At 41.6% G+C, this 26,796-nt stretch overlaps 3 protein-coding genes across 3 annotated transcripts; 2 read left to right on the top strand and 1 right to left on the bottom strand.

The window, feature by feature from the left end:
- Positions 1 to 1,972: 1,972 nt before the first annotated feature.
- Positions 1,973 to 17,177, bottom strand: LOC143322902 (BICD family-like cargo adapter 1). The gene is made up of 10 exons (XM_076734333.1): positions 16,726 to 17,177; positions 14,932 to 15,147; positions 9,464 to 9,583; positions 8,448 to 8,594; positions 7,782 to 7,964; positions 5,913 to 6,077; positions 5,108 to 5,185; positions 4,415 to 4,527; positions 4,114 to 4,234; positions 1,973 to 2,935 (listed from the first exon to the last, which is right to left on the bottom strand). The coding sequence occupies exons 1-10, from the start codon at positions 16,969 to 16,971 to the stop codon at positions 2,693 to 2,695; spliced, it is 1,632 nt and encodes a 543-aa protein (XP_076590448.1). The 5' UTR covers positions 16,972 to 17,177; the 3' UTR covers positions 1,973 to 2,692.
- A 2,652-nt stretch (positions 17,178 to 19,829) lies between these two features.
- LOC143323692 (protein FAM98B) lies at positions 19,830 to 22,927 on the top strand. Its single transcript, XM_076735696.1, has 8 exons — positions 19,830 to 19,985; positions 20,231 to 20,337; positions 20,844 to 20,969; positions 21,120 to 21,370; positions 21,464 to 21,544; positions 21,635 to 21,751; positions 22,345 to 22,491; positions 22,574 to 22,927. Exons 1-8 carry the CDS (start codon positions 19,942 to 19,944, stop codon positions 22,739 to 22,741), a joined length of 1,041 nt encoding a protein of 346 aa, XP_076591811.1. The 5' UTR covers positions 19,830 to 19,941; the 3' UTR covers positions 22,742 to 22,927.
- Positions 22,928 to 23,355: 428 nt separating this feature from the next.
- Positions 23,356 to 26,682, top strand: chchd2 (coiled-coil-helix-coiled-coil-helix domain containing 2). Its single transcript, XM_076735697.1, has 4 exons — positions 23,356 to 23,519; positions 24,559 to 24,817; positions 25,645 to 25,810; positions 26,268 to 26,682. The coding sequence occupies exons 1-4, from the start codon at positions 23,470 to 23,472 to the stop codon at positions 26,276 to 26,278; spliced, it is 486 nt and encodes a 161-aa protein (XP_076591812.1). The 5' UTR covers positions 23,356 to 23,469; the 3' UTR covers positions 26,279 to 26,682.
- The last annotated feature ends 114 nt before the right edge of the window (positions 26,683 to 26,796 follow it).

The following is a 26,796-nucleotide window of genomic DNA, read 5'->3' on the forward strand; positions in this document are numbered from 1 at the left end:
TTCTACAAAACATGAGAACATGATCGAACTCTGTTTCATAAAACAACCCGCATGTGACAGTATTATAGATAGAGAGCGTACGCAACTCTAAATAAGATTAATAAAGATAAATCTAATAATTACCACGTTTAAACCAGATACACAACAAATATTTGTGGTGATGATTATGTCAGTTACGCAAGAAAGACGAAGGTAAGTTTCAGATATGATCATATTTACATATTTTATGGAATAAATGGGGAAAGTGCATGCATTATTTTCAAATAATATTTGAATGGTGTTTTGGGAGATACAGAGTCTGTAGTTTGTTTGTTTTGTTTTGTTTTGTTTTGTTTTTTTAAAAAAAGGCACCATGCACACCAGGATGAGTAATGAAGGATCTTTAATCATTTCTGGACGTGGTTTAAAAAATCTACTATATAGTGAAAATTATTTACACAAATAATAATCACATGCTCCTACTTTGACTCGCCAGAACCGACATTCAGAGGTGAAAAAGTGTTAAATGTAGAAAAAAATGTTTCTTTCTCTCTGTCTTTCTCACTTTCGTTTTCATCTCAGATGCGTGTACTGTCTGTGTGAGGTCAGCTGACATTTCAGCATATGTTGGACTTTGATTTTTCTCTGAAGCCTGACAGTCAGCAGAGGGCAGCAGCAGACAGCATCTCTGACAGGGTCCCTGCTGACTAATTAGGTCGAATCTGCCTGAGTTCGGTACGTGTGCCTGCAGCTTCGATGTGAGGCCCTGTCCTCTGTGTGTTTTATGAAGCTGTAGTTTGAGAGTTTGCTTTTGGACAGAGACTTGAAATTGAATCAATATTTGCAGATGTGGGTTTTGTGGAAAAAGAAACTAATATATGCCTATATATATGAACATATCTTAACAAAGCAAATGTTTGAATGCAAAGCTGCAATGATGACCACATAATAATAATGATGATGAGATACGTACTTAAAAACCCACTAATCTGTGAGCTTAGTTTACTGACAGGAGTTGTGTTTTGTAATTAGACAAACAGGCTTTTATCATATGGCCCTCTTTAATAATTTTCTTCTTTGTTTGCTCATGCACTAACATATACTGTAGATTGTGACTCATTCAAAAAGCTCTCTGGTTGTCCTACAGTTAACAAACACACTCTCCACACCATAATGCGCAGCTTCTGTCCTTTATCACCTGTAGAGTGAGTACTCAGGACTCAGCTAGTGCCTGCATTTCACACAAATTCTGAAGTCACAGTATCATAAGAAATTAATGAGGTAGTTGAATCTTACATAGACACTCTGTGATAATGTCTTCTTTGATTTGTACTTATGTGAAAGACATAGAGGAAATTGGTCTGTGTGGGAAGTGTTTTGAAATCCATGCATGTCAAAGGAAAATTCATTTAAGGCCTTTTTTACTGCAAAACAGCAAATGTGGGTTTTGCAGAGCAGAAATTTCATCACGGCTATTGATCCCGAACCTTATCAGTCTGCTGCAGATATGTTATGATCCTTTCATGCTGTGAGGCATCTGAAATTTGATTCCAACCCTGTAAATGAAATTTGTGCGGTTCATTTTCAATCATTTCATCAAAATGTGTAAAAACATATTTCAGCTTTGTGATACTAGGTGTGTATATCTAATGTGTACTTTGAGGGCAAAGGTATTTGTAGTAATTACTTTGGACAATGCAGACACTTGTGAATAATCTCAGTACACGATCATCCTGTTGTCAGTGCTGCATTTTGATATTGGAAAATAAATCATAACTCTCTAAACTGAAGACATTTTTCAGTTCTCTATTCTGTTGTTCCCCTGATCAAATTCTCTTCATAAGTCTGATGGAAAATAACAGTTACAGGAATGATCCTACTTTTCTACAATGAGGTCACCTTAAGTAAATGAACACAAACTGGTATTTTCTGAAATGACCCAGCAATTATTCCAGATGTGGTCAGTCAGACAGCTTGGGAAACAACACAGTTTGTACTGAGCAGCTTTAATATTGAACACTGAGTCACAGAACACATACACATACACGTGTGACACAAAGCACACCAAGTCATCATTCAGAGAACATATTTGTTTTGCACTAAATTATAAAAAATAACATTCTTCTCAGTGAACATGAAAACATACAGTGTTTTTTATACAATCAACAGGTTTACATATTTAGCTTTTGAGCAAAACTGACAGTAAAAAATACAACTTCTCATATCCGACTTGGTGTGTAAAGACAAAATTCAGCACGATTACAAATGAACTGTCTGAGCGTTTATTTGCCGACCGTGCATCTCGTTCTCTTTCATCAGTGACGTTAAATAATCTGAACAAACACTCTCCGCCGATCTACACCTATCATGTACAACAGATAAAGACATTCACAATATTACGAGTGTTACAAAATAAGGCACGATATTTACAGTCTCAAACAAACTTTCTAATGTAATTCTGTGAAAATGTTAGTGTTCCAGGTTGTCACAGTTTCGACTGTAGGAAGGCTCAGCCTCTCGGTGAAATGTTTACACAGAAGTGTCTGTTTGACAAGTCTTTGTCTGAAGTGGCTCTGTTGTTCATCGCTGAATTGAAAGTGTCTTTATGGCTTCTTTTCACCATATCTGCTGTTCAGGAAGCTGCACTCTGGCCTATTCTCCTGGTACATTCTCTCCTCAGCTCTCAGGAGGAAGGTGCAGAACTCATTGTCCATTATTTTCCGTACTGTGCCCCTTTGCCTCGTCTTAACCAGTCCCTCCAGGGGGACTGACTTTTGTCCTGATCAGCCTCTGAACTCCAGGAGGAGGAGGAGAAGGAGGGCTGACGTGCCCAGGTGGAGGCCGTCTTGCTGGGTCGGCGGAAGAAGGACATGCCGTTGGAGATGGACTTCTTCTGAGGAAGCTCAGACTGCTGCTGGGACCTGAGCTGCTGGTTGATGATGATCTGGATGTCGTCCTGAGGATAGGTGGGGAGGAAGAGGAAATGAGCAGGAAGTCAGAGGAGCAGGGACTCAGTCTGGTGTCTCATGTTGGGCCAACAGCATGTCAGCACTACTTTTTCTTTTGCTGCTCATTGGTGCTGCATGCATTTCTTTGGACATTAACACGTATCAATCAATGTATTTTTATGTTTTTAAGGAACAACTCAACCAACAATGAACTGAACCTACTAACAAGTATTATCTGTGTAGCCAAACCCTGATATACAGGATAAAAACTATTAAAAATACATCAGTGTAACACACCACTGCAATGCGTAACATCTCTAAAAACTACAACATTCAGCTCTTTAGGAAATTACTGACCCCATTTTAAAACACACAAATTTGTAACCTGTTTTTAAAGGTTTAATTCTCCAGTAGGAACCAATGGGCTCGGAGCTGAGGGCCACAGACACGTCTTTGTTCGTCTCTCAGACAGTTTCTTAAAGTAAATTTTATTTCTATAGCACCTTTCAAAACCAGAGTGACAATGTGTTGCAGATTCAGCTGATCTGATGCTGAAAGGATTGCTGGAGCTCAAACAGTACAATCGCACTGCCTTCATGATCTAGACTGAACTGTTTTCTCTGTTCCCATTAACTATTCTGCTCAGTTTGTCTGATTTGCACATGGCTTGTAAATAAATATTCCTGTTCATTTCTACAGTCACTGATTTTAACCATACTAACAAACATGGCTTTTCCAAATTAATCAGTGTTTTGGTTCAAATATTATCTGCATGATATTCATCAAAACACAAGAGATCAGAGCCTCCGGCAGATGGCTCGGCTTGGCATAGTGACTCAACAGCAGAAGGACTCATAGACAGAGACACCTGCCATTTATATCCCTCCAAAGTGACAAGGCTGAGAGAGAGATACGGCTGCGTCTGTCCCTGACCTCCCACTGAGGGCACCAAACTGAGATACAGCCGTCTCCTTCCTTGTCAAATCATCACTAAAGCTGCATGCCTCAGAAGGGGTTTTCAATCAGTTATGATAAACATCTTAAATATGTAAATTAAATGTGTTGATTAAGGATTTGAGATACAGATTCAAAAGCATTTTGTGACAAAGAGACTGCATGAAAGACAATTTAAGATGGTTGAGAATACAGTAGACTGGATGGGATGGACAAAAAAAAGGGACCTTACCTGCCAGGCCTCCAGCTCCTGTGACAGCTCCAGTTTACGTTGGATGGCTTCTAATAACTGGTTGTTCAGAGACATCATGTCATTTTTACTTCTCACCAACTCGGCCTCCATCAGGTTTTTCCTACAAAGAAATGATGAAACTTCTCATTGATCTACTCCTGAATATTCAACCCAAAATCTAAACAAAATATGCAAAATAACTCAGGAGTTCTTATAAAACAAACCCGAAATGATAAATGCTACCAAAGCCTTCTGATTTTTATAATTTGAATTTGAAATAATAAAAAAAGGAGCTTCTCACTTGGCTATGGCCTCATCTCGGTCCCTGATGGCCTGTTGGGCGACTTCAGCCTGTTCCTGTGCGCTCTGCAGCTTGTGCCTCAGCTCAGCATTTTCCTGCTGCAGCTGGACGTTCTGGAGGAAGCAGAAATGAACTGTGTTTAGATTGCTGTGTTTTATCTCTTTAAAACAACAATAAAGACATTCCTGTTGCACTAAAATGGTTTCTGTCTTCCAAGGAGTCACGACAATAATAAATGTTCCCTGTAAAATTTATAACTTTCTTACTTTTTATCTTCTGATTCCTCTGTACTTTAACAAAGAGACAGTTTAAGTTTGAAATGTTGGACTTTTTCCTGATGTAATAAAATAGCAAATATAAAAGAGGCATTTAACAGTGTTAGCACTTACGTAAGATAAGCTGTAGTTTGAAGATACTTTGATGTCATTTCTGAATAAACTCACTCATACACTATACTATTCAATTTATGTCAATTAAAACTGGTAGCAAGCGTTCATTTTGAGGAGAAAAATAATCAAACTTGAGAATTATGCTCCAGTAGAAATGCTCTCAAAGGTGCCTGAATCTGTCTGTGCCATAAGATGGACTACAGTGACAGCAGCAAGGTCAGTTCTGACAACCAAATCCTAAACTAATGGGCCTCTGCGGGCGCTGCTCCTCCCTGACAGACGTGTTCGTTCATCACTGGGTTACCTGATCTCTCAGCTCCTGTGCTGCGCTCGGATTCCCACACTGATCACCCGTCCTGTCGACAAAAGCTCGATTCAGCTCCTGGGACAGAGACATTAACAAGGAGATCAGGTGTCGGCCGCGCATTTCACTGAGATTTACGTCAAAAGGAGTTTCTGTGGCTTTGGCCTATTTGCATGGCGCTCCGAGGAGAGGAAGGGGATGGGCAGGAATATTTAGTTACAGTGATAAACGCCTGTTACTGGTCTGACACAACTGGAGAGTTGTATGAGTTCACTTGTGGCAAATAGAGGCTCAGCAAAGCATGTCAGCTATCAGTTGCAACAATTCATTGGCACCCAACACACAAACAAGGGCACACAGTTCCTCAGCAAGGTTCAGTGTGCCAACACTAAGGTGCCTCTAACAGCCACAAGGGGGTAGATAACTAACTGTGCATAAATTAATGAATGTTGTATGTGAGTAGGATACTATCTGAACCCATGATCTGTGCTTTTTGTACAGTGATACACAAAAATAACTGATTAAAATATCTTCTTTTAACATAATCTGCGTTCAAAAAGCAACAACTGTGCTGCAGTCACACAAAAATGACATCTAGTAGTATTTAGCAGAGATATCCATCACCCACAGAACACAATATATACATATATATACACCATAATTATATGTGATTCAAAAAGTTTGAAGACATAAAGGCCACAGTGTAATGTTCCCGTCCTCCTTTGATTTCACCCAACAAGGTCAACCTTTTGTTTTGCATTTCCTCTCCTGCCCCACTTGCTCATGCTGTGTGACTGGCGCTCACCTGAGGGCTGGGTGCCTGCGCCAGGGTTCGGGCCACTCCCTTCAGCTGATGCAGCATGGCCTTCATGTCCTCCAGTTCATCCACGACCTCTGACCTCCCTGAGCCGTTCAGTTCCTGGGTCAGCGGGAGCAGTAACTGAAGGATGGAGCCCATTTCTTGCTTCATCTAAGTACAACAGGAGAGGAGACACTGATGTTAATTAGGACTTTCAAAAAAAGTGGGAAAGTCTCATCTTAAGTGTTGAGTTTCTCTCCCAACACAACTGGTATAGATTGGAGGCTGCTACTGTATATTTGGCCTACATAAAAACAGCTAATGATTCAGCTGTTTTAACGGAAAGTAACCCATCATTGGCCAAAAAACTGGGTCAAAAAAAAGGTATTTACTTTCCTCTTTCCTTTCAGCAAGCCACATGGTCTCTCCATGCACACTACATCTTGACTGACATCGGGTATTTACACAATGGGAGGTGTAAGCATTACCTCATCACTTTATTTAACTTCCTTGAGTCAAATATGTCACATGATGCCACTGATCTCATGATAACTCAACAAAGATATCATAAAGGTTCATTTTCATATGATGGAGGTGATTATCATAAATATCTTCTGACAAGTTTACAGACGCACGCATAAATGTGCACTGGAAGCTGTAAATGGGGAAACTCTCCAACAATGTGGCTATGACAAACAGGAAATGTAGTGAGTGACTCATGAGTGCAGTTATACATCACATTTTCCTGCTGGAACAAAACAATTGAAGTAGACACCCAGAGTGAGAATTTAGGAGACCTGTTTTCACCGTCAGTCGATTTTCCTCTTCCCTCCCAGACATAATTCAAACTTCTGCAACGAGCATTATTTAATATTTCTTTGTGGCATCTTCGCTTTGAAAATCTGGACCTTCGCACCTTCTTCTCGTGTGCTTGCGTCAAATACAAGTCACACGGTCACAGAGAACTTGCACAAAGTGTTCTGTCAGCATGTGCCTCTCAGCAACATCCATACATGTTCCCAAAAACTCAACTTACATATGATGTCTCTCTGGTGCCATAACTGTGTTATCTCACTGTACATGCCTTTCAGGAAAGACTGTTTAATCTTCTTGTTTTCAGTCATCACAGGATATTATACAATGGAACAAGCCCAAAAAGAGCACTTGCTTCCCACAGTATGGAGGTAAAGTCAGTGCAGCGAGGCCCAAACTCAACTATTCCGCTGTTTCTGTGGTTACAGTACTGAGTGTAATTTACAGTCTCTCTGCCTCACGGTCAAGGCTGGTTGTGTATGTTGTGTTGTTCTGATAAACTATTTAAAGTGTTTCTTACCTCTGGGTCTTGCTTTCACTTTACACAACTATTGCAGCATTCACAGTAACTGTGTTACAAGAAGAATTTGAAGCTACTGTCTTTTCTATTCCACACATTCATCTACTTTGTCAAAACCTGGCGCCTACATAACCCACAATGCAACTTTGTCACTGTCATTTTGGTCAGTTTCAGATATGTTATGCTGGTAGCAGCTAACATAGCCTCCAGCATGCAGCAGACATGAAGAGCACCTGCAGAGGTTTTGAAAGCTAATTTCTTTCTAAAGTCACATCCCAGATTTACATGATTTTCAAACTTGTAGTCTTCAGCCCCAACCGACCCTGACTCAAGTGACATCACATGTTTATTGCAATGAAGAAACATGTCACCCTCTGCAACAGTGTGGCTCATAGATGTGTTTTCAATAGCTTTTGGACAACAGTGGAGCTCTATGGCACAGAAGAATAAGCTACATCAGACTTTGGGTATATAGGCTACTGGTGTAAAATACTTCACTCTGTGCTACAGACTGATCTGCTCTAGTCCTGCTGCTTTAGTACCTCTTCTTTAGTGGCTGACAGCTCTGTCGTCTCCAGGCTGCTCTCCAGCTCGGACAGCAGGGAGGCATCTCTGTGGCTCCTGGCTTCCTGCAGGGACAACTCCTCCTGAAGGTCCTCCACCTGGGCCTGCAGCTGCTGTGAGCGACCCCGCGCCGCCTCCACCTCCTGCCATGCCTCGGCAAGCTGAAAACACAAGGAGGTGCATACGCATGCATGAACACACACATGAATATAAAGACAGGTGCAGCAGGCACAAAGATAACATTATGAATCATCAGATTCTGATAAATTACGATAAACAGATACAATCAGACACAAGCTATTTAACCCGAGGCCATGAGTGCTTTATAAAGAGCCGAACGTTTATGTAAAAGTTTCCACTAACAAGCGCGAGAGAAATCCTGACGTGCAAGATTCCAGCCTCCGGCCAACATGAAACTGAACCAACACAAGTGGAATCCAGAATTGCAGGTCAAAGTTACAATGACGGGATGAGGTGATTGTTTAGCAACGCTTTCCACAATCCCGCCGAAACCCGGCCGCCAGGCAGAAAATCCCTTTGTTACTGAGGCTCTTTCATTCATACACCAAACCACGCTGAACTGCTTTGTGTTGCCTTGTCTGTGCGCGCCTGCCGGTGTGTATGTAACCTATCTGCATATGTACCTGCTGGCTGTGCTGCTGGTCGAGTTGGTCATGCAGAGCCAGACGTGTGTGTAAAGAGGCCAAACTCGCCCTTAGCTCAGTGTTGTCTTTACACACGCTCTCCAAACGCTCCTCCAGCACCTGTTCCTTCTGGGTGAGACGCAGCACCTGAAAAACACACACGAACACACATCTTAAACACGCCAAAGAAGTTAAAACTTCTCAGACTCCCACTATTTGTGTGTAGTGTAAAAAGGAAGCAGACACTTTAATTCAAAGTGGAAATGTTCCTTTGTTCCTTTGTTTTGGAGTGGCTGCATAAAACATTTGCCAATATCTCCCCAGCTGTGTTCATTAGGACTCTTCTACCACTTGGTACTATACAGATTGTGGACTCTTATTCGGAGGCTTTATTGGTTGTTCTTGATTTTGCTGGATAGTTAAAATCAATGATGCATATTCATAATCTCCAACCCAAAGGACCAATAATCTCCAAGAAACTCTGTGAAGTTCAGTCTCATTTTTAAAAAGATTTATAAAGAAATAAGCATAATCTGACAAAACAATTCCTATTTTATTGTGAAAATGTGCTGCCCCATCTTCATGTTGTATTTTCTTAATCTCATACATTTTTTTCTTGGCTTTCTTTACTTGTCCCGATTTGTTCTGTGTCTTCTGTTACCTGTCACTTTAAAAAACTTTCCTCTGTTAATGACACTAAACAGAAGTGTGTGCAACACGGCAAGATGAACCAGTAGCTGGAAACCCTTTTCACAGGGAAGAGAATATGACACACACACACACACACACACACACACACACACACACACACACACACACACACGCTGGTGCAGTGTGTTCTGGTCATTCTGTCCGTGTGAGTACATGATGCTCTCTGGAGCGGAAACATTTTACACGACCATCCTTTCAGCACTTACATTCAGGAAAAGCTTTGGTTTCAGCACTTCGAGGTACATGCAGCATACAGTGTGTGTGTGTGTGTGTGTGTGTGTGTGTGTTACGTGCGTGGTAGCTACCTGCTCCCTCATGGCACTGATCAGCTCATCGTCCTGCGGCCTGGTGTGGCTTCCTTTTTGTTGGAGCTCCTGTTTTAGAGCCTGCAGCTCACTGGACATGGCTCTCTCCACCTCCATCGCCTACATACATACACACACACACACACACACACACACACACACACACACACACAAATCCACATCAGAGAGAAAACTGACACATGAGATTCACAAACACAGTAAAAAACAACAGAGATGTGGTCTTTGAATTCAGGACAGCCCTCTTTGTGCATTATGTTCACATAGACATGAGGAGGGGGTTACAGAGGGATTCAAGCAGTTCACTCAGCCAGAAATCAAACTCTGACCAAGAAGAGTGGAATCATACGTTTGCATCACTCAACTTGAAACTCACAAACAGAGCTGGCCTGAGGCCTGAGCTTTAACAGAGATGAGACCACAATCTTGAATCTAAAAATAACCAAATATAGCAGGGGGTTTCTCCGAGGTAAAATCCTGTAATCTGGACCCAGAGGAGAAGAAGTATAATAAGGTACCTGCTTGAAAGGTGGGGATTAGGTGACTGAAATTAAACATGTGTTCGGTATGCTGCAGGCCACAGAGCACACGGAGGATGAGAGATGGTTTTCTTTACTGCCTTCAGAAGAATGGTTACAATATGTTCCCAAGCTCCAAATGGGGTCTAAAGATAAAATCTGAGGGGTCAAAGAGGTGGAAGAGACAAAGCTATGTTTATTTTTAATAACTAATTTTTGCACACCGAACACATATAACCTGTGATTAGGGGTCTCAAGCAGATATTGGCTCATTTGAAAGGCACCCTGTGGACTTCTTGACCACTAGTAGCACCACAGAGCAACACTCTTACAAGGTTTTCACTGATTTGTTTCTATCACATGCACATACAAGAGCACACAGCAACACGAGGCACAATCCTGCTGATGAAGGGCCAAGAATGTGCCACTTAGCTAGCCATATAAATAATGTTTAATGTTGGTTTTGCAATGTTTCATGTGGAAGGAGATGCATTTAACATGCCTGTCAGGCCTCAAGGATAAACTCAAAGCATTTTGCTGGGAAACACTGAACGTAAACATAACTTTGTTGACAATAAAATTCCACAGGGGCCCCTTTAACCGGTCACAAGCCAAAAAGGCTGGAAACCAGTTCTGTAACTGAACAAGAAGCAACATGACTCATGTGATCGCTCATCCATCAAAAGTACAGATGAGATCAGCCAATTATTGACAAACCACATGACTTACTAACTGTTAAATAATGATTTCTCATTCATGTTGCTGTGGTTCACTTCCTCTGCAAACCTGCGTCTTTCTCAAAACTTCTCTCTCAAACACAAGATGACTTAGAAACTCTGAAAAACTCTCTTTGGATCTTTGCAGTGTTGTTGTGCCAGTTTGAAGCCTCAGTGAACATACCAACCCCTCGCCCTCCAAATCCCCTACACCCCCAGTCCTGGCCTGGGACCCTCAGTTCCCCTTACTCAGCAGTTTGGCGGGCCCCTGTCAGGTCCCATCACGAGCACATAATACAGGATGAAAGGCCGGCCTCTGCGGCAGATGGAGCAGAGGGCATCTTGGTCTTGTGTGTGACATCATCATGCCGCATTAGACAACAATGTGGCGGAGGGTAAACTTGGACGTCACGGGGGTGAAGCGGAGGGGACAGCTTGTGTGTACGTGTTTGTAGGAGTGTGCAGAGGAAGTGAGGCAGGCGTGATGGCTAAAATTAGTGGGATGTGTGTGTGACAAGAGTAAAGCAGGCACTGATGGGCAAAAACAAAACATAGCATGCAGACACACTATGAGGAGGAGTGGGGGGGGGGGCCTTAAAGATGAACGCGAGTCATCATTACTGCTGTCTCGTCTCATCAACGTGGGGCCCCTCCACAATAGAGGCAGCGACCCACTGAGAATCACCAAAACAGGAGAGGAAGGAGGACGCTCCATTTGGTAGAGACACAAAGATGATATCCCCTCACACGGCCCCCCAAGCCTCGGGCCTTCCCCGGCCCAAACACTGAGGTATCTAACAGCTGACTACCCAAGCTACAGCCGAGCCCCTCTGGGAGCGCACAGAAAAGACGGCTCTCCCCTGGGATGATGGGATGTTGGGGTATGAGGGGCAACATCAAAGGAGCAAATGAAAGATTTATATCTCTCCTCGATGTTTATTGTCTTTCCCTTTTTGTCTGCGAGCTGCGTGATGCTTGTAGAGGGAGCAGAGGTCACGGGGGTTCGCCTCAATTCAGGCATCTCCTTTCACCATAACGGAAATCTACAGTGAGGGATTCGTCACAGTCGTCCCAGCAACGCCACGTCCAGGGAGGGCGATCATGTGACACTGGCTGACTACACACTACAGCTTCTAAAATACCATAAAGTTGAATCAACACCTCTCTGAAACTGTGAATATTACATGAATATAGGATTTGTTTCCATTTGTTTATTTATTTCTTAGCTCAGCTTACCTAATAAACTGGCACCTGGGTGTTTGCTGGCTCTCATGTTACACTTTTTCATTTTGGAAAGTCAAACTATCGATCTTCTTTTGTTGAAGGATCTTTCAGATTCAGTACCGACTGTGGAACTGAACCAGAGTGGCTGGTGTAAGTTATGAGAACCAAAAAAGTGAATGCTTAAGAGTGAAACTGAATTTAACTTGACACAGGTCCAATGTCCTGAGCTCAGCTTTCAAAATATGTTAGAAGAAACAAACATTTCTGTCTTATCGTCCAATAATCATACTCCCATTCCAGTCTGACATTTCTTATCCTGCAGATGTGTTTATGAACCAGTTTCTAGTAAACTCATAACATTTTCTTGCACAAGACTCAAACTAAAGCAGCAAAATGTTTTGATCTTTCCTTTCCGTGAATAACATCATAACCTGCTGGCTCTTCAGAATCAGATTTTATATATCTCCTCGTTAAACATTCACAGATTCTAATTTTTCCTGACATCACTCAACACTCCCTAAAACTTTAACACCAACTTTCCTGCAACCGTCAGAACAGTCAGCGCTGAACCATGTGACGCTCTGGCATGCGTCAACATTGTTTTTATGCAGCCAGGATGGGAAGTCACAGCGAATCTTTCCTCTCACATCAGAGCTTTGCTTTGCTGCTGCTGGTAAACATGATGAATTCTTTCTCGCTCTCAGGTTTCTGTGGTGCGATACTGTCCTCCAGATTCCTGTCATGCTCTGGTTACACTCTCACAATTAGGATACGGAGTTTCAAGCTCTCTGAAACCTACTAGAGCTCCATTATAAGTAGACTTAGAATCCATAAGGGACAGAAACCATTCAAAGTTCATACATAACATTACGTACATTAAAGCTGCAGTGGGCAATATGTAAACAATATGTGTATGTATGTGTGTACACCAAACACGCATGTGCATTTTGCTGGTTTGAAGCAGAAGGTTGCCAACCTAAAGTCTGTTCTGCTGGTCGACTTATGTCTCACTCAGAGGCCTCTGAGCCTGGCAGAGAGGAAGGAAGGAACCAAGACACGTAGAACCCACCCGGATCGCCCTGGTTTGTACAGAGGTGCTCTGATTGGCTAGTTACCTGCTAGCTAACCCTGACTGTTTGTTTGATTCAGACTCAAATTTTTATTTTTTTTTTTAAACTAAATGCAAAGAGACGTGCACTCACGGACAGATTTTTTTAAAGGAAGCCTTCAGTTAAATATTTTTAGTGACTTGCAATGGTCACAGTTAGTTATTTCAATTAAAATTAGAATTAATACGATGGCCTTCCACAGCTTTAACACACAATGAGTCTATAAACCTGCTCAAAAGAAACCAAGAATGCTAACTTGACAGGCAGAAAATCATCTGGTAACATTTTGTGTTTGAAAATTTGCAGATTTTTCTCAGTCTTCAAAGATAATAAACTAAATATCTTCGGGTTTGGGATGTTGGTTGGGCCCAATCAGGTCACACAGGACTAAATCCCCTGTTCCAGCCATAACGGTTGGGGCGCCTATACAGATGAACACGATCACAGACATACACACAAAACTCACCACAGCAGGCAGCGGCGCAACAGCAGCCTTAAGCACGTCAGACATGGAGCTTCTTCACATGCTTTCTTTCTGGGATACATTCGCTCTCTTCTCTGGCTTTTACAGCCACACAGAGTCCAGAGTTGCCCATGTCTGATGCCAGGAAGCCAAATAAAACATTTTCTCCACTTCCTCCCCCTTCAACAGATACCACCTTTTATCTAAATTGACTTTTTCCTGAACTTCTAGGGAGTTTTTTTTGCTTCAGTGAGTCCTTCAGCCTGACCACAGAGGAGGGGGGAAGACGTTCATAGGTCCGGTTTCTATGGACCTTGACTCATGGGAGGGTTCGCACTTGTGTTAGGATTCATTTTTAACTTTGCGAGCTCAGTTTTGCTGTTCATTCTGAAACAGCGCAAAGCAGCTGCTGTGTAAAGAAATTGGTCATGTGTAACGTAACGTCATCACATCATGTTTAGTAAAACATTGCCTACTTTCTCAGCCTGGAAAAATACTCAAGGTTGTCCAGCTGCGAGATCCAATCAGCTCCTCCTTGTTAACTGATAAGAAGCTGTAAATTATGCCATCTGTTTGATACACTGGTACACTGGCTTGGTACACTCAGGATTGGACAATGATGACCATGAACATTTGACCTGAACAGGCTGATAATGATTTGAGTCAGCTGTTTGTTGCTTGTTATTTTGTCCATTATATCATATGAGTATCAAAGGGCTTTGTTAAAAGTTAACTCCACGTCACTGAATAAACTGGGTCTGGCCAAAAGGGTCTTATATTCCATTAATCTGGCCAAGGTGAAGTCTTCAAATATCTTCAGATTTTCTGATAATCGATCATTTTTTCTGCTGTGTTGAATTCTTTTCCAGTTAGTAAACACTTATCTCCCAGGTCTTTTCTATGCTCTCCTCCCTCCGCCCTCGACCTGAAATCAAATCATGGCAATAACTATCACTCCTCCTCTTGTTTACACATCATTTCCATTCTGCTCCAGACTGGCCAGGATCATTTTCCTGAAGCCAACAACCCAGACTTTGTTTCATAGCCACTGACCGACAGCCTCCACTTGCTGCATGTCTCTCCTGTTCAGATGAAAAACTTTATTTTCCTTCAAACCTTGTATAAATAAGCACCATGTCATGGCTTTGCTCTAGAAAGTCTATAAACAGCCTGAGAGTTTGGCCTTCATGCAGATAAGACTGAGTCAGACTGATACCTGAGTGCTTTGCAAAGAACATCGAGTTTCACCGTGTGGATTGGGTGTCTAGTTTTACTCAGACCTGCAGCTTTGGATCCACGGCTCAGGTGTTCAGTTGCGTGTCATAGCCGAGGGGTTTTCTTTAAGCCCCGCTCTCCCCCTCAGCTCATGCGATGCAGACACTAAATTCACACACTCAGCCCGTCCATGTGTGGGACTCACAGTGTTGAGCTGCTCCCTGAGTCGTTGCGTGTGCTCGTTGTGCTCCAGCTGGGCTCGACTCTTGTCCCGCTCGGCCTCGCTGAGGGCCTGGGTGAGCCCCTCAACCTGGGTGCTCAGCTCCCTCACATCCCTCTCCAGATCCCCCACCTGGCTCTCCCACTGGGACTGGTAGCCCTCCAGCTTCAGCCGCAGCTCATGCCTGCCCTGCTCCAGCTCCTGCACAGGGGTGGAAAGACCCAACATTACATTCATTCAACATAAGATAATATAATCTGGGGTTGCACTGAGGATATACAGCATTTATGTCCTACCAATCAGCTAAACCTGTTTTCATATGATCCACTGGAGCCGAAACTATTAGTTGATCAAGACAGATAATTAGTCTACAGCTAGTTGATAATTGATTAATAGTCTGAGTCATTTTTCAAGCATGATTCCCCCGTTTCACCTTGTCTGGTTTTAAAGATTTTTTCTCTTCTTTGTATTTTGCAATATGAAATATTCTTTTATTGTATCTCCAAAAGAGCAATGTACTCAAGCAAGTACTCAGCTGGGTGAAATAATCATGAGCTGCAACCTTGTATTCCATACAAGTGTAACTATGTATCAATATATTAATCAGTTTCTAGGAGGATATGTCCTCGCCACATCTTTATTGCACTTTGTAAAGTGAAACACGATGTCCAGGGTTCGCCCCAATTCTGTCATTTAAGCCACAGTCACATCTGATAAGGCTAAAGATTGACTGTCTGAAGGAGACATCAGGACTGAGAAAAACAATGAGATCATTATTCAGTCTGTCCTACGCACTCAGGTGTGTGATGCTGTGCAGGAGGCAACAGCTTCTCAACAAACACGGGAAACACAGAAGAGGACACTGTATCTCCCTCCTTGTATCTCAAGAATTTAACCAGTGAAGCCTCATGAGGAGTTAGAGCACAAGTCTGACTCCACAGCTGCAGTTTGCCAAGGTGTTTCTCAAGCAGTGAAGATTCCCGAGAAACATTTCATTACAGGCGAAAGCTACAAATACATCTGAGTCACAGGAACAAGATGAAAGACAGAGAGCACAGAAGCTGATCACACTGAGGGAGGTGTAGTAACAACAATTTGACCTGGAACCAACTTTTCAGCCTCTTTAAAGTATGTGAATGAGACCTGCTTTAGAAATAATCTAAATCCCGCTTTTCAATTATGATTGATTTCCTATCAATATCTAATATATAGACATTAGATTTACAGTGTATTATGGAAAATGCTGAATGATGTACAGTCTGGTGTACTTCATTAAGTATCCTTCATGCTGTTTCTCAACACATTCACGCACATTTTCGCCGGTATTTTCTCAAATTGCGAGTCAAATATTTGCTCTCTGTTATGTTTAAAGTTTGATTTTGGACATATAACAATAAATAAACCACTAATTGGGTGTATTTGTCATATATGTTCCTCATGTACCTTAATGAAAACGATCTATAATCATTATCTGTGATACTTTCTTTAAAAAAAAATGACAAGTTGGCATGCAAGTCATGTTTTCTCTGCTGGATTCTGCTTGTTCACAGTGTTGCTCTTCAGTTTAACGCAGGCTGATAGTTTTAACGCGTTATTATAGAGTTTACATGTCTGTGGCTGAGAAGAAGGAAACTACATTTTCATTTCTCCCGCCCACCTCAAACATGAAGAGAAACCGAGTGGTGAAAGCCTTTTAAAGCGTGTTTCACAGCTTCATCAACACCCTGTATTCAAACACAAAGCGCGCTCCGCCGTATGATAAAAGATGGATGGTCTTACCTCCAGCTTGTCCGCGTACTGCTCATGAAGTTTGTCGCTCTGATCTTTCAGCTGACGGTTTTCCAGGAGCAATGCGTTTCCCAGCTGGGCTGCCAAAATAACCTCTTCCTCCTTTTGTTTCAAAGCAGCCACAAGTTCGCCGGGGTCTTGATAATCTGTTATTTCCTCCGCTCCGTAGTCGAAGTAGAAATCCTCGTCCAGGTCCAGGTTTTTGGACTTGAGGCTCCATTCATTCAGCCGATCCATGACCGAGAGTTCACCCAAACCTCCAGAGTAAGACGTGTTTTTTTTTTTTTAAAGGAAAGACGCAAAAGCAGGCTGAAATCGTGGCATGGATGTGAGAGTAACTTCCATCACTGAGCGTCGTGAGGCTGAAGGTTTGCACGCTGTGATCAGGCTGCTCCGTCCGTCAGCTGCAGATGACTGACTGACTGACTGTCTGTCTGTCTGTCTGTCTGCAGGGGGAGTTTCCTTCAGTCACCTGAGCAACTGTTACCATCCCACTATCAATACCTGCTGACACCTGTCGTCATTCAAGGTTCAGGCACTCAGGCAGCACAAAGGCCTGTTAATCAATACTGCTGGATCCACACATCACCATCGACTAGAGCCAAAGAAATGACCATAGCAATGAATTAACACCTCTCTGGTATCAAAAAATACAAAATAAAGAAATTAAATCTAACAATTTAACATCAGACTGCTGTGCTAGACTGCATGTGGGTGTCTAATTTTCCAGTTTTTAGAATAGATGAGCCTCAAAATCTACTCCAGTGGCTTCTGTCCCTCTATGAATCAATCTGTGCAGCACAAAATCAGAATCGGCTTTTCTGAGTAAGTTTGTGTACACATACAGGGAATCTGAAGGTAGAAGTAGACATACAGAAGAGTGCAAGGACGACAAGCTGAGCAAAGAGAGGTCAACATAAACTACAGTGTACACACAAAGAAAAAGATGTAAAATTTAATTTAAAAAACATATAGTGTTTTTAGAAGTCTGTTACTGTGAATTGTAAACAAGAATACAGGAGCAAAGGTGCAGAGTGCACATAGAGAACAGATAACTAGATTTTTGTGTATTTCTGTATCACATTAATCCACACAAGCATGCAGGTATTTTGCTTGTATGCTTGTTTGTTATGATGCAGCTTGGTTTTCATTTTCACCCCAGTACAAAATAAGAAAATACATTATTTTACTCTGTATTTCAATATCCCTGCACATCCCCTGCATACAGTCATTTTACAGCTTATATGACAAAGTGCACCAGTTTTGTTACCAGTTGACATCAGGTGCAGGCGATTAGACGGTATGTACAGTGACATGATGTGAGTTTGTCTACTGTCAGAGATTGAGTTAAACTGTTGATTTCATTGATTTTCATTGATTTCACTGTTTAATTTGCTGGATTAACAGATGTTTTATCTGAGTATAACTGAGTATAACTGTGAGTGGGTCTTAATCCTCATCAGTCCACTCAACAAGTGCCCAACAAGTCCACAGTGCATGATCAGGAGCAGAGGGGAGTGTCTGCCTGCTTTGTCTGGCCGCTTGCCAGAGGTCAGAGTTCATGGAGCAGGGCGTAGTGTCAGGGGAATAAAAGACGAAGCATCGTGACGCATGGCGAGGCTTTTGTTGTCGGGTGGGGGGCACAGCTTCTGTACATATGGCAGCAGAGACCAAGCAAACGTAGAAGTATTGATGCACACTGCCACTGTCTTCATTGTTCCCGTTCAGTTTATGGGCTGCTGATGGAGGGGCTTGTGCAGTAAGTGTGACGAACATACCACCTGCTGTGAAGTCTAACAGGGACACATGTGCACACAGAGGAGGGGAGACCTTTCAGAGTCAACCACAGCAACACATGCAGACAAAGCTCGTGTGCTTGTGTGCCCAAGCATGTGTGCACGCAGCCGTGTCTTATCAGACATTATGCAAGACTCTAAAACATAGATATCAACTGCTTTCAACACAAACTACAATAAAAATGACACCTTTAGACCACAGAACACTTTCCCACCTCACTCCCACAGCGATGGTTCCACTTAAATTCAAGGTTGTCTGCTGTAAGAGGTTCTGCAGGAGGTGTGAAGAAATTGATTTGGAGCCACTGAAGCAGGCCCGACAAACATAAAAGCCTGGTTTATGTTTTAAATCAAAGAATCAAGGGCTGACAGTAAACTTTAGCTGCACTGCCTGCATCAGCAAGACCTGGGATGGTGCTGAGAGTGCTGACTGTGTGAAATTATGCTCACAGTAAAGGGCACATAAATATTACAGGTGCTGATCATAATGAAGATGAGGAGAATGCAGTAGCAGAGTCACAGTATTTCATGATTTTCTTAGTCAGGAAAGATCACCTTCAGTGTTCATGTTGAGGTATTGGACTTAAATAGCTCTGACTAGACAATACAGATTGAAAAGGGTGAGTGTTGGGATTCAGGGAGGGTCTATGGTTTGTGTAAGCCCCCAAATCCATCCTGTGTCCACCCCCAAAAAGTCCTGCATTCAAAACCTTACTTCAGTAAAAGTATGTAATTTTATTATCAGAGTAAATGTATTCATTCAGAAGTACACAGTGTGCAGTAAAATGGTCCCTGTCAGTGTTTTAGTATTATGTCTGATGTTTTGTCTGATGACGATTAATATTACTGCTGCATTATTAAATTAAAAATGATAACATGATCCATCACAGACCTCTAGTGGCTCCTAGTGGACAAAAATGTAAAATACATCACTATTCTCCATCAGGACTGATTTGTTCCCTCAAGGAGAGTTTTGAGTGAGTGACGTGACAGTAAAGACAGTGTGAGACATATTGCATCAGTATCAGCATTTGTTTTTTAATCAAGAGAGGAGGTTTCTTATCAGTCAAGTCAGTATAAAGTATTAGTCAGTATTTTTATTCCGATACTTTTGTACTTTTCCTAAGTAAAAAAATTGAATGCATGACTTTCACTTGTAACAAAGTATTTGTACACTGTGGTTTTGCTACTTTTACCTAAGTACAAGGCCTGAGTACTTCTTCTTCCTCGGGTCCTGTTATATAGAGACGTACACACTCCGGCCAGCAGGTGGCGGTGTGTGACCGACTGTTACACGCTGTAAAAAGAGGAAGCGCTGTTTGAAAACAGACTTGAACTTGTAGTTGATTCGTACTGACTTACTGCAACAAACACACGCTATGTGCACTGGTTGTTCGCCATCACAGTGACAATGAAGAGGAGTGTAGGAACAGTTTCAGCCATTAAAGCTTTAGGGTAAGCAACGGTTAACCGGCGTAACGTTGTTGTTTACTGTGTACTCATCTACTTTCATTAGTTACAGCAGCCTGGTTAAAGCTAATGTGAGCTGTAAGTTAGCTAACTGTGAATTAGAAGCACTTCATTGTCAGCATGTAGCTAAATTGATAATTTAGTATCAATATTCAGGCCTTTCTGGCATATGAGGACGCTTACCGAGATGGGGCAGGTTATCTCACCTGTCGTGTTTACTTCCTGTTCAGGTACCCGGGCGGCTCGTGCCTCACACGGTGCAGATGTGATGAACTTCCTTGTCCGCTGCTCACCTGGCTGACTGCAGAGCTGAGGACTGTCTGTCCAGAGCTGCAAGGTGTTTCTCATAGAGCTCTGTGTGCTGTGCTTAAACTGCAGTCCAGTCTACCCTTTTTATTAGTAGAATAATGCAGGGGTGTTAGTTATTTTGGTCCTTTTCATGCTAAAGATGGCCAGTAAAAATGATAAAATACTGTCTATACATTTATTGTTAAAAAAAAAAACTAAAACAAATAAAAACCCCAATAATTTGCAGCCTAACTGATTAAGGATTTTAAAATCAGTACAGAGATTTGTGAATCTAAAAAGTCTGAGTGATATATCAGCTGCTAAAGTTTTTTGTGAGTGTTTACATGAGCACCTAAAATAAACCAAAATTGTGTCCCCGGTGTGGGACATTTTAGAGCTGACAAATAAACTTGCGACTGTGTCCTTGTGGACAAGAGCAGTACAGTACAGAAAGGTTGTAGTATTTTATTAATGGTATTCTTCTGTACTTGCTACTTATTCCTGCATACATGTTGTTGTAATTCAGTTGTGCAATTGTCCTTTTTTTTTTTTTAGACTCAAACAGGACAGGTGACCTCTTGTTGGTGGGAGAACTGAGAGCTTTACTCTCAAACATGTTCTCTCCCCTCACTGTGCTGACCTCAGAGGTGCTCGGGCCGTCCATCCTCAACAAAGTCACTGGTGAGAAATGATAGGAGTCCACTGGGTTCTGTTGTAGAGTTGTGTTTAAGGTAATAACAGATGATTGAAGCGCCCATGGATTTGTACATTTCCTGCCCAGCTTTTTAAATGAGGGGTGGATCGTCTTAAACGTCTTGTTCAATCCTTTAGAGTTCCTTGTATCAGAATTGCAAGCAGCTCACATAATCAAGCATAAAGAGTTGCATTCTGAGGAGGAAACAACACAAGAGGAGTCTGAAAAGGAGCAGCGAGTTCAAGATCACAGCCATGACTTCACTGAAGAACATGAAGATGATGATGATGAAGACCAAAGGAAGGCAGAGATGCAGGCAGAATGGATCTTACTGCTGCACGCCCTTGACTTGGACGCCTCTTCTCAATTTACAGATGTGTTGAGTGAGGTAAGTCTGATAGAAAAGAGACTGGGCCATGTATAAGTCATGACTACCAACTGAGAAGCACTGATAGGTTTTTTACATGTTATTTTAATGCAGGTGGAGTCGAGGCTTGCTCGTTTACCAAGTGGAGACATGACAAACCCGCTTCTTAACACCAGCCTCAGCGCGGAGCAGTGGGTATGTTGCCAAGCCTGATGCCAGCTTATTATACATCATGTGTAACTCTAACATGAGCCCTTCAACCTGTTTGTCCTCTGTGTTTCTCAGATGCAGGTTAAAAAGATCAATCAAGTTCTGTCACAGGACTATCAGTGTCGGCGACAGATGATAATCAAACGCTTTCAGGTTACACTGGAGTCGTTTGCATGGGGAGAAAATCAAAAGGTAGGTGAGCTGAGTCACTGCGTCTGTTAGACCGCGCCCTTTAAGACCAGTCAGACCAAAGTGGGTAAGTTGATTGTTAGGTTTTTTTTTCAGTGTCTTCACTGTCACCTTTTTTTAATCAGAAAAAGCATTTGACAGCTAATATAGACTCAGTGTCGAATGACTGAAGAAACAAACTGTCACCAGTAAAAGATCAACATTATGTCCTTAGTTTAGTAAGTTAGCATGCTAATATTTTCTGATTAGCACTAAATATAAACAGCTAAGGCCAATGGGAATATCATTAGTTTTGAAGGTATGTAGTAATAAACCGAAGTACTGAGACATGTTGAAATTTTGTCCTCACATGGCATCTGGACAAAATGTCATAGCAATCTGTCCAGATAGTGTTTAGCTTTACATAGTTGAACTTTTTTTTTCAAATATTTCAGTAAGTAGTGGCTGATGGGTACTTTTCTGTCAGCTGATGTCTTCACAAATATATTGTAAAATATATCTCTTGCTGCAGCAGGTGATCTGGGGACACAACAGAAGCATCACTGTGCATCATGTTAACAACAAACATCCCAGCTGAGTGAGTCTTTTATTTGCAGGAGCGCAGTCAAGCTCTGGCCTCAGTGCCTCCTCTTTCATCCCTCGCCAGCTCCTCCCGAGTGTCCCCGTCTCTTCTGATTGCTGCCAGGGAGGATCAGTCCATCATTAAACCAATCAAGGCTGGAACAAGCACCTCCGTCTACAAGGTACAACCGTAAATAGTTATAAACCATGCCTGTGATTCTGAATGAAGATACCTCCAGTTGATGGTTTCTAATTTTCCCCTAGACGTTGATGGGCAGCGTACCAGACAGAGGAGGACGGCCAGGGGAAATTGAGCCACCTATGCCAGGGTGGGAAAGTCGAAGAGCGAGAGGAAGCCATTCAGGACGAGGAGGTGGACACCATCAACGACGTAAATTTCCAGATAAAAAGAAGAAAGGGAAAAAAGAGTAACATGTCCCTGTCTTTGGCTTAACTGCTTGATTTGAAAAATAAGTGATTTTTCTTTACTTAAATCCTTATTTTGAATTAAAATCTGGATGTGGAATGCTACATATGATATAATTTTAAGGTTGTAAATGTGTGTATTAGTTGTCCATAGACATAGCTGACTGTAAATTAAAAAAACAAAACAAAACATGTCATTGCTATAATGTACTGGTATATGACCAGATATTTTTGTTGTTATGTAAGAACAGAACAGTAAAATAATTTTTGGCTTTGCACATTCATATATTTATTTGTTTACTCAAGAATAAACCTATTAAATAGAAATGTCAGGCAGGCTGTTGTTTCACACAAAACACTTATATTATTATCATTATTATTATTATTATTGTTATAGTACTTTCATTTCAGGAACAACGCATGGAACAACGTTAGTGGTTTTGCCATTTAAAATACGTTGCTATCGCTCGCGTAATGTACAGTGAACATTAAAATGTCATTTAGGTCAATGTAAACAACGTGAATTTAATCAATAACTTACACAACATAAACTTACCTGTACCTGACGCAAGCGTCCTCGTGATACCGGAAGTTACCCGAGAGACAAATGATGTAACACATAGAAAGTTCCGGATTAGTGGAAGGTCAGAACATATATCTGCGAGCGAGTGTGGAAGAATCGTCACTTGAGTTGTATCAGCCAGCAAACTCACTAATATACTATTAATATAGAAATGCCAAGAGGAAGTAGAAGCCGGACATCCAGGATGGCTCCTCCAGCCAGGTAACGTTAACATTTAATATTTAACGCCATTTGTTAATAGTTTCCAGCATGGTGTGTAACGTTAGGCTAATGTAGCTGCTAGCTAGTTTTAACGTTAGGCTAATGTAGCCGCAAGCAAATGTAGGCACCTAGTTACGTAGCATATGCTAGCCGGATTTTGGAAAGGGTTTTATTTATGATTAACAGCCAACGACAGAACTAATAATGATTGTATTTGTACATCTCAATGTCTTCCTTTCGTAGGAAAAGGGTGTTTGCTCAAAAGTTGTTGATTTAAGTAGTGAAGGTCACATCTAATCTGTATAAAGACTTTACATGTTTTATGGTATCACAACGCCAAAATTAAATATTTTTAACCTTCTGGGATTACGTCAAACTAGTCTGCAGCTAATCTGAGTGAAATATATCTGAAGTTATGTGTTCTGTTACATGAGCAGCGAATGCCTCTTAACTCATCAGCACATCCCCATTTTAGTATTTCTCTGAAACTAGACCACGTTACCCACATCTAATTTAGATAAAGTATTGTACTGTACATACGAAGTCCAGCATGTTGTAATATGATTTTGTCAGTATCACTAGCTCTTGTGCCAATCTGCCCAGAGGAAACCTCATATCCATGACCTCAAATGACACTCTGCACCAGTGCCACATAGTTTTTACACTGACTTGCTATAGCACTGATATTTACTACTGTTTTATCACTTTTTACCACTCTTTGAATAGTTTTTGTATAAGATTCGTCTAGTCCATAGATGTGTGTGTCATATATCTATAGGATATTAAGCTCAGAGGTGTCCTGTTGTCAAACATTTGTCCTGATGAAGGTCTAAAGACAGACAGCTTTTTTAACTTGCCTTTGCCCTCTTTTCTCAACACTTGATCGTTTTGGCCTTCTTGAGTCTTTGCATTAGCAGTTGACAGAATCATACTTAAGTCTTGAGAAGTGAAAATACAAGCTATTTTTGAAAACTGATCCCAGTACGTACATGTAGTGTTGGTTGTTGATTACACTTTTAAAACGACTTTTTCTTTACAGCCGGGCACCACCATCACCACCACCTATGGCCAGGGCTGCACCTCCTCCTTCCTATGCCCCGGCTCCAATGCAGGCTCCTCCATCTGCTGTGGGTACCCCGGCTGCAGCACCCAGACAACCCGGTATGTTTGCCCAGATGGCAACTACCGCCGCTGGCGTGGCGGTGGGCTCTGCAGTAGGACACACCATCGGCCATGCCATGACTGGAGGCTTCAGTGGAGGACATTCGGAGCCTGCCAGGCCTGACGTCACATACCAGGTAAATAAATAGTGTTTAGCCGTTCATGTGACTGGAAAAGCTTCAGGGCAGATTAGTGTGTTTGACAGACAGGACATCAGAAACAAAAAACAGGTTGTGTGTGTGTTAAGCTTTTGGTGGGGGAGGAAAAGTAGTGATGAAACGAACATCACATTTTCTGTCATCCATGGATCAGTGCATGCGATATATGAACATAGTAAACAATCACCAGTTTGAAGCAATACCAGGATTATTTCAACTATAGTGTATCATCCTTGAATTTGTGTTGGTGCTGCTTTATGAGAGATCGATTTCATACCTTTATTACACTTTGCCTTTGGACGAGTTTGTGTTGGTGGTTTTATTATGTGTACACTGGCAACCGGATTAAATGAGCCATGTTTGGAAAAACAGACACGGCAAGTTGTAGAGGAAGAAAAAGATTTTGTGGAGATGGTGAAACCGATTTTCTGATAAAACAAAACTAACGTAAGCAGTTAATCTAGTGTATTGTAGACTGCTTGTACATCCTTAATGAAAAAACATCTTTCAGAAAAAATGTGTAACGCTTAGCCATGTGTCATATATCTTAGCGTGCGAGATATCTTTGAACATTTTCACGCTTGCATGACATATCAACGCGTTAGACTCTTCAACATGGTATGGATAGATGTGTCTAACTTTTCTGGTACTAGAACACGTCACTGTGTGACAACTTGATTGTTTATGGTTATGCAGATTTCAAAAGGTTATGCAGATTTATCCTGCATCAGGTACAGGAACTTGCTTTTACAGAACATGTACAGTAGATGTGTAAAGGAACCCGTCATCCGCCTTGTATCTTTCAGGAGCCATACCAGAGTCAGCCCATGTACCAGCAGCAGGCCCCTCAGCAGGAGCAGCAGGCCTGCTCCTATGAGCTTAAACAGTTCATTGATTGTGCGCAAAACCAGAGCGACTTCAAACTCTGTGAGGGCTTCAGTGAGGTGCTCAAACAGTGCAGGTTTGCAAACGGTGAGTGAAAAGTGTAATGCTGTCTGGCCATTTGTATGGAATTAGATTACACTGGGATTTATAGTGCAACAGTGCAATGTTGGATGACTAATGTGATTTTTTTTTTTTTTTTTTTTGGTTTTGAAAGACAAACATAATTAAAGTTATGTCCTTGTTCTTAATGTATGTCAGATGAAACTGTAGTCTCTGCAGTCTTGTTGTTGGCTGTACTTTTTGTACTTAATTTAACAGGCTTTGCATAAGCACTTTGTCATCCAGACATCATAAACAATGACTTAGCACTATCCATGTTATGGTTGTGATGCAATATGTTGCAGTACCAAGTGTGGCCCTTAGGAGGAGTAGCTATAAAGGCTTTCTGAATGCCTCCTTTAACCAGCTTCAATCAATTCATGATCAGATTAAAAATGATAGGAAGTATGCAGCTTGTCTAATTAAATTTTTATTTTCTCTACAGGTCTGTCATGAGACTGAGACCAAAACCTGGACAATTAGGAAGGCACAGAAACTGAAATGAGCAACCATATGGATACCAAGAGGGTGTAATTCACAAAAGATCAATAAACATGCTTTTATTTTGACAGCTGATTATCATCAGACAGCATCATTGTATTCATTTCTCAGGACAGCGCTGCAGAGTTTGTAATAATAGTCTTATAAATAATGTTTATATGTTGTGTTGCATGCTTTGATTTCAGTTGTTTTTCAGTAGCTTCAGTGCTTTTAATTTAAAGTTCCTCCCATATAAATACAACCACCAATAATTATGATAACTTGTAATTCACCAGCTTCCACCCTCTGGATTATGGACGTACACAGTTTGCAGCAAGTTGAGGTTTAAAAATAATAAAGCACTTGAATCATAAAAACAGCGTATTGTGTGACCGTTCATTTCACTGTCTGTTCAGAGAGACCGTAGTATTACATTGTACTGTTAAAGCAACGTGTCTATTTTTACATCCAGCCTCTTTAACTAGAATTGAACA

Source organism: Chaetodon auriga, chromosome 7, assembly GCF_051107435.1.
Source record: "Chaetodon auriga isolate fChaAug3 chromosome 7, fChaAug3.hap1, whole genome shotgun sequence".
Taxonomy (NCBI): Eukaryota; Metazoa; Chordata; class Actinopteri; order Chaetodontiformes; family Chaetodontidae; genus Chaetodon; species Chaetodon auriga.